This window comes from Miscanthus floridulus, chromosome 18, assembly GCF_019320115.1.
Source record: "Miscanthus floridulus cultivar M001 chromosome 18, ASM1932011v1, whole genome shotgun sequence".
NCBI lineage: Eukaryota > Viridiplantae > Streptophyta > Magnoliopsida > Poales > Poaceae > Miscanthus > Miscanthus floridulus.
Genome location: NC_089597.1, coordinates 30,603,908 through 30,610,554, shown reverse-complemented (window position 1 = coordinate 30,610,554; position 6,647 = coordinate 30,603,908). Strand labels below are relative to the sequence as shown.

Genomic DNA, 6,647 nt, shown 5'->3' with positions numbered 1-6,647 from the left:
CCTTGCCTGAGCCAGTCAAAAATTTCACGCTCTCATCCCCTATTGGGGCTGTTCGTTTTATTAAAATAAAAAGAACATACCCAGTGCAGAGAGCTTCCGCTCTGTGCAGGGTCTAAGAAAAGGTGTCAGTGACAAATCTTACGCTCACCAGTGCAATGCGAGGAGACCGCGACTCGAACCCGGGATCTTCCGGTCACATACAGTAAGACTCTACCACTTGCACTAGACCCACCCTTCTCGTTTAATCAAAAAAAAATTGAAAAAAATGTTTCAAAAAAATATTCATTCAGCAGTCAGCACGGCAACAACCTTCATGATGTGGAGTAAACTGCTCGGCTGCACTCTCTGCATCGCTGCTGCAAAATACTGTAGAGCAAAGTAGCAAAAGGTGGCACGCAAGAAACAGCAGCAGCTGTGCAAGTAGTGCAGCTGAGAGTAGGCCGAAAAAACGAATAAACAACCTCTTATCAAGATCTAGGAGATCAACCACCAACAGGCATAGACAAGCAATCAACAAAACATAAACCGTATTAGATACATGGGGACGCAGATAGCAACCATGTGTTGAACAAATAGAGCGCCCATCATTGGTTATCATTATATGTTAAACAGCATCTGACATTTACCCTATCCAACAGGAAATAAAGCTAATAAGAATGTAACTACATTGTCCAGTAGAAAAAAAAATGGTGGAAAATGATGGATGGAGGATTCGACTTCAACGCAGGCTCTATGATGTGATGAACATCAATCAGGATGACTGTATGGCACTCGAAGAAGCATCTATGAAGAATATCAATCAGGAAGTTGCAGAGAAGGAAGCAGAAGGCGAAGAAGACTTCCTTCGTCGAAGGCAACATGTGGTGGCAAGTGGAGATCACAGAACAAAGCCAAAGTCGGCTCAACGTAGCATTTGGCCTGGTCAATTCACTTTCTGGCACTCACTAACCTGGGTCCTCCGAAGTAAGGCATGATAACGCGAGTAGGTGAGTAGTCATCCATCTAACATACTGCAGTTCCTGAACCAGGAGCAGCGCACGGAGACTGAACCTATGGAGAAACTTACCAGATGCTGCATTTGTCAGCAAATCAAACCTTACCAAATGGTATGAGAAGGAAGGTTATTACTGCTTTTGCGATGCGCAGCATCTTCAACGAAGCATGTGGTTCACGAAGACGCGCAGGCAGACTAACACACGGCTGATTGAATGAAGCATGCGAGGGTGTGCGAAGAATGAAGAGCGCAGAACAAAACCATGAAGACAGAACTGAAAGCCGTAGTCGGCCGAGTCGTTTAAGCAGTGCAGGACGATGCCTTTTTACCACACAAGAAAAGACAGTAGGTCTTAGTTCAACAAATACACCCATCAAGAGGTTTTACTACTACTTATAAAGTGGACACAAGCATTATAAGGTATATAAAAAAGTTATGAGAACCTTAACCAAAGTCATGCAGTCGGCGAGCTATCTTTCAAGCAGGTTATTGATCATAGCTTTCCCAATATCTGTCACATGACACTCATCAGATACAAGGATCTGGCTCTAGCTCCTGCTGCGGCGGTATCTGGCAGTATCAATAATAAAATTGAATCAATATTTTAGTAGCTGACAACAAAATGTGTAACAAAAACATGCATTACCCATTATCATAGGGAGACTCTTCTCGTGCACGTTTGTACTGTGGTGACCTGCTATAGCTGCGTCCACGAGCTGGTGACACGCTACGACGCCTTGGAGAGCGTGCTGCAGGACTGTAACTCCTGTTTGCAAAGATATGGATTCAATCAGATTCATTGTCCTTTGTTCATAACATGAATTATGCAATTTGCTAAGAGTATTTCACAAGTACAGATTGAACAGAACAAAACAAGAACAAAAAGATGAAGAGTGCACATATTGCTTTTGCTCATTTGATAGACAGCTTCCACCATTAATCATTCAAAACCTAGGCTGTTAACGAATGTAAAGGTCAGAGGATATCTTAGAGACTTCCCTGCAAGTGCATGATCCATAGTCATCCCCCCCCCCCCCCCCCCCCCCCCCCCCAAAAAAACAAAGAGCAAATGAATGAGAAAAAATTAAAGTGGCTTGGCACTTTGATATAAAGGCTGTAGTACAGTAGGGGCATATGCACTAATAAGTAATAACAATAGTCAGTGAATAGGGTAGACAAAGGAACAGGAGAGTATATTCACCTTCTACCATAACTTGGACTCCGGCGATATCTGGGACTGCGACTGCGGCTACGGCTACGGCTTCGGCGCCTTCCACTGCCTAGACCTCCAGAACCAATCCTCAAACGGCACTCACGAGCAAAGTGACCAGTCTCACCACACTCATAACACTTGGACTCAGACCCACCATACTGGTCACGACCACCACGACCACTGCTGGCATTACGAGATAGCTCAACTCTCCATCCATTCTTGCCTACAAAACCATAAATATATTGCTATATTCAGCAAGGATTAAAACATTTGTACATACATGACCATAAACATGCAAACACACAAACTGTGACTATAAAACAAAGAAAGCACAAATATAATCGCAAAAGGTAAGAAGAATACCACAGAAGATCCAATCAATTAAACTTTAACAGAGATTACTTCTAATAAGCATAGAAATAAGTTCATTAGGGCATGCAGTCTCCAATATGATATTGACTAGCAATGTCTACAGAATGTATATTGTATTATATTGAACGGACTACAGAAGTACTTTCTTGATTTTGTATCATCAATCTATACGCAAGTTTAGATAAAAATGGTCAAAGCTAAAGTTCAACTTACAACATACCTAAAGAAATTGAGTTATATTTGTTATATTAGAAAAAAATTCAATGTTTTCTACTTCCTCCGTGCCAAATTATAAGACGTTTTGGCATTTCTAGATTCATAGCTTTTATTATGTATCTAGACATAACATATATCTAGGTGCATAGCAAAAGCTATGAATCTAGAAAATCCAAAATGCCTTATAATTTGGAACGGAGGGAGTACTTTCTCTACTCCTGCAATGGCCAATATCTGTTACCAGATGGTAGGCGCAAACCCAAAATAATAATTCCATATATCATCAGCCCTGAATGTAATTTAACAGAGACTCAGATATTCCTCACATAGAACATTGACAACCTTTGGAATGCCATATATAAATCTGATACAACATACTGAGAAAGGTTTATAACATGTTGACAGCAATACATTGATCACATACCATCTAGGTCATGGATTGCATCCTCAGCGTCCCTCTTATCATCAAAATCAATAAATGCAAAGCCAGGTGGTTTCCGAGCAACCCAAACACTGCTTGCACAAAAACAAAACATGAAAACTGTGTCAGAATCATAGGCATCAAGTGGGATACATCAATGCAACATGTAATTACATGCATTCAACGAATTATATAATGGTACAGAACTTTGTACGGGGTCCAGAACAGCATATCCTTTGGTGTTCAGAATACTGGCCATATAATTCGCTTTGTATATCCAAACAACGTAACATCCACACTAATGTAAGCCAAGGTCTATCACCAGTGAATTTGACAAATTGTACCATGCGCCATCAAAGAAATAATTGTAACCACCAAAGTACAGCAAACTATTTTTGGGAATGATGCATATATTAAGGTGATATATCCCAAGTATGGCAGTGCAACAATATACAGTACAGTGACAGTATATATTTTATACTAAACAGGAGAGGATTTGCAGTACACCTCGTCGCTGTCATACTAAACAGGAGAGGATTTGCAGTACACCTCGTCGCTGTCATGCTAACGAAATAGTCAATCGTCCTTGCAACCCAGGACTGATACTATTGCTTCGACAGACAATTCTTTGGTTTGCTATATTTAACAAAATTTCGCCCTTATGGTTATCATCCAAACATGCGCACACAAGAAAACACACGTGAATTTCTAAGACGAGCCACATCAATCACACGGAATCTACGGACCTGAGGTGAGAGCACTGACCTGCGAAGAACACCGAACGTGCGGAACTCGTCCTCCAGCTCCCGAGCGGTCACCCGGGGATCCAGGTTGCCGACGTACAAGCGGGCCATCACAACCGATCACCTGCAAATCATTCGCCAGAAACGGACACGGATAGCAATTAGATTTCGGAAAACCAGCCACCCAGAACCTTCGTATCAACGAGAGAGCACGCCAAATCAAGCAACGAATCGCTCAAAATCCAGTCCAAAAAGAACAGATCTAAAGCTCGAAACCAAAATTAGCCGCGGAATTTAACCGGGTGAGGGGGGAGGGCGCACGAATCAACCAGATCTAGGGTTTAGAGGCGGGGAAAAGAACATGGGTCAAGGTGACGAGAGGGAAATCTGTGGCTTTACCTTCTCCGATCTGTTTCCTCCCGAGGCTGCGGCGTGGATCGAGGGTGAGGACGCTGGCTGATGATGGCGGACGGAACTGGGGCCTGGGGAGAGTAGCTGGGCGAAGGCGAGACGAGATCACGCGACGCGAGGATGTTATCGCGTTGCCTGGTTGGGATTGGACGGGACAATTCAGGAATCAGGACTTCTGGTTGGACCCGGAGGCCGTGCTGTTTCGGTGGGCTGGGCTTCTTATGGGCTTGCCTGCTTGGGCTGCTGTTGAACTCTCTTTTTTTTGTGTGGAAACAGCGCACACAGATAAAGTTGTTTTGAGCGAAAGTCCTCAGGGAAGGCTCTAGGTTACGAGTCTCCGTTGGACTTCTGAATTTAAAGGCATTGCACGCGATGCGTCTATAGTAACTTTGTTAGTCTTAAAGATTTGTCGGCTTAGTCTTTGAATATGCTCATGGGGTAGAGTTTGTATGCGTACGTTCATAGGGATGAGTTTCTGCTGAATGAATAAATATGATATGAGATGGAGAGTCACACTTACGATGGCTTTACTACCTTTGGCTTTGGGGAAAGTTTCTACTTTTGAAGTTCCCGCTCTATATTCTAGAGTGGAAAAATAAAAAATTTAAAAAACATAAAAATTCTAATTAGATCTATCTCGAATTTTTGAGAACCCCTTAAACGTATGCGGGCGTTGTGAGCGTTTGCATTGTACTATGTAATCTCACAAAAAAATAAAGTTATTTTGATATATTCTTTCAAATATTGTAGAATTCCGAAACATGCCATTTATTATAAAGGCTTAGCATAACACAAATAAAGTTCACTCAAAAATCAATTCTAGCATTGCTTAGCATCTAAACGAAGCAAAGAATTGCATTGCCGCCACTTCTAGCACTCGGCCAGGAGAAATGCTCCTCATTGTCCTCCTGCCTTTACAACTGCATCTAATGTTAGGGCATCTCCGCGAGAGATTTTAAATTCCACCCTCTATATCTTCATTTGTCCATCCACTATAAAGATTCTCTCTCCATAATTTTGCACACTCCAACAGACTAGCTATATCACATTCTCCATATTCTATTGATATATATTTTATTAGTATTCAAAATAATATGAATTGCTATATTTTGTTAGTATTCAAAATTTATTTGAATTAAATTGATACTCTTAAGTCAAACATTTTACAAAAATAGTTAACGTTGAAGAATCTTAATATAAAATCTATAAGGGATTTTGAGTTAAATCCAACTAAAATGAGTTCTCTATTATTTATTCTATTGGCAAAACAATACTCATTAATTTTAGAACTTGATATGATCACCTTTGAATTAATGAAAGAAGGAGAAAGGAATAGAGTATTAGAGCATCATAAACATGACACTAGCTGTCAGCCTCACATAGACCAAAATAGCGAGGCACATCGTCCAGCCAAATTTGGCTGCCGAGGCTCACCATGCTATAGCACCTCAAATAGGATAGCGATGGTAATGGCTAGTCTATTGGTGGCCAGTTTTCTAGAGCGTTAGCTAAAAAAATAGCAAGTTAGATATAAATTCTCTTGGAGATGCTCTTAAAGCCAAATATGTTTCATTGAATGATATCTACAAAAAAAAATTGAGTTTACATTTATCAAAAATCATGTAAATCCTTTGTAAACCATAATGTCCAGCAACTATGCTCGAAGTCTAGTTTCTATCATTTCACCTATAAAGTCATGAGATGTTGACCCCCATTCTTTTTACCTAAATTCAGTCTTGAGTTTGTAACCTAACTTTGTCCAGCAGTTCGTAGCCTCACGTATAACCCAAAAATTGCACAAATAAACAAAAGAGGCCCAATAAACAAACCAGCCAAAGAAATAAACCCACACTCACTTCCAACCCCCCTATCCTCAATTCCCCACCTGGAGCCCTGTTTAGTTCCGCGTCGGCGGCTCTTTTCAGCCGAAAATGAGGAGAAATTCCGTCAAACGGACTGTGACCAACGCGCGTTGGCCGGATGAAAATAAACTCGAGCGGATGATTTCCAAAACACGGCCTCGGAGGCGCGTTCGCTTAAACGCAGTCTTGCGTTCGTGAGTCATGGAAACAAACATGCCCTTATATGCGGCAACAGCCGCAACACTGCAAGTAGCACAAACAAAAAATGGATAATAAGAAGATTAAGATGTTATCAATCACAAAAGAAAAACTAATGCGTTCCTTGTGATGGAGCCTCTTCACTCGGGTTCTTTTTTTTGGGGGGGGGGGGGACATGTTCACTCGGTTTTAAGTTCTCGACTTAGCATGTGCTAGT

General features: G+C 41.4%; 1 protein-coding gene across 2 annotated transcripts; it reads right to left on the bottom strand.

The window, feature by feature from the left end:
• Nucleotides 1-562: 562 nt before the first annotated feature.
• LOC136520154 (serine/arginine-rich splicing factor RSZ21A-like) lies at nt 563-4,515 on the bottom strand. 2 transcript variants are annotated; one of them, XR_010775176.1, is made up of 7 exons: nt 4,359-4,515; nt 3,982-4,083; nt 3,220-3,308; nt 2,196-2,430; nt 1,641-1,760; nt 1,438-1,564; nt 563-1,315 (listed from the first exon to the last, which is right to left on the bottom strand). XR_010775176.1 is itself a non-coding variant. In XM_066513583.1 (6 exons), exons 2-6 carry the CDS (start codon nt 4,068-4,070, stop codon nt 1,543-1,545), a joined length of 555 nt encoding a protein of 184 aa, XP_066369680.1. In that variant the 5' UTR covers nt 4,071-4,083; nt 4,359-4,515; the 3' UTR covers nt 563-1,542. The 2 variants fall into 2 exon arrangements, 1 of the variants encoding a protein (XP_066369680.1); XM_066513583.1 differs by having other exon boundaries at nt 563-1,564.
• Between the last annotated feature and the right edge of the window lie 2,132 nt (nt 4,516-6,647).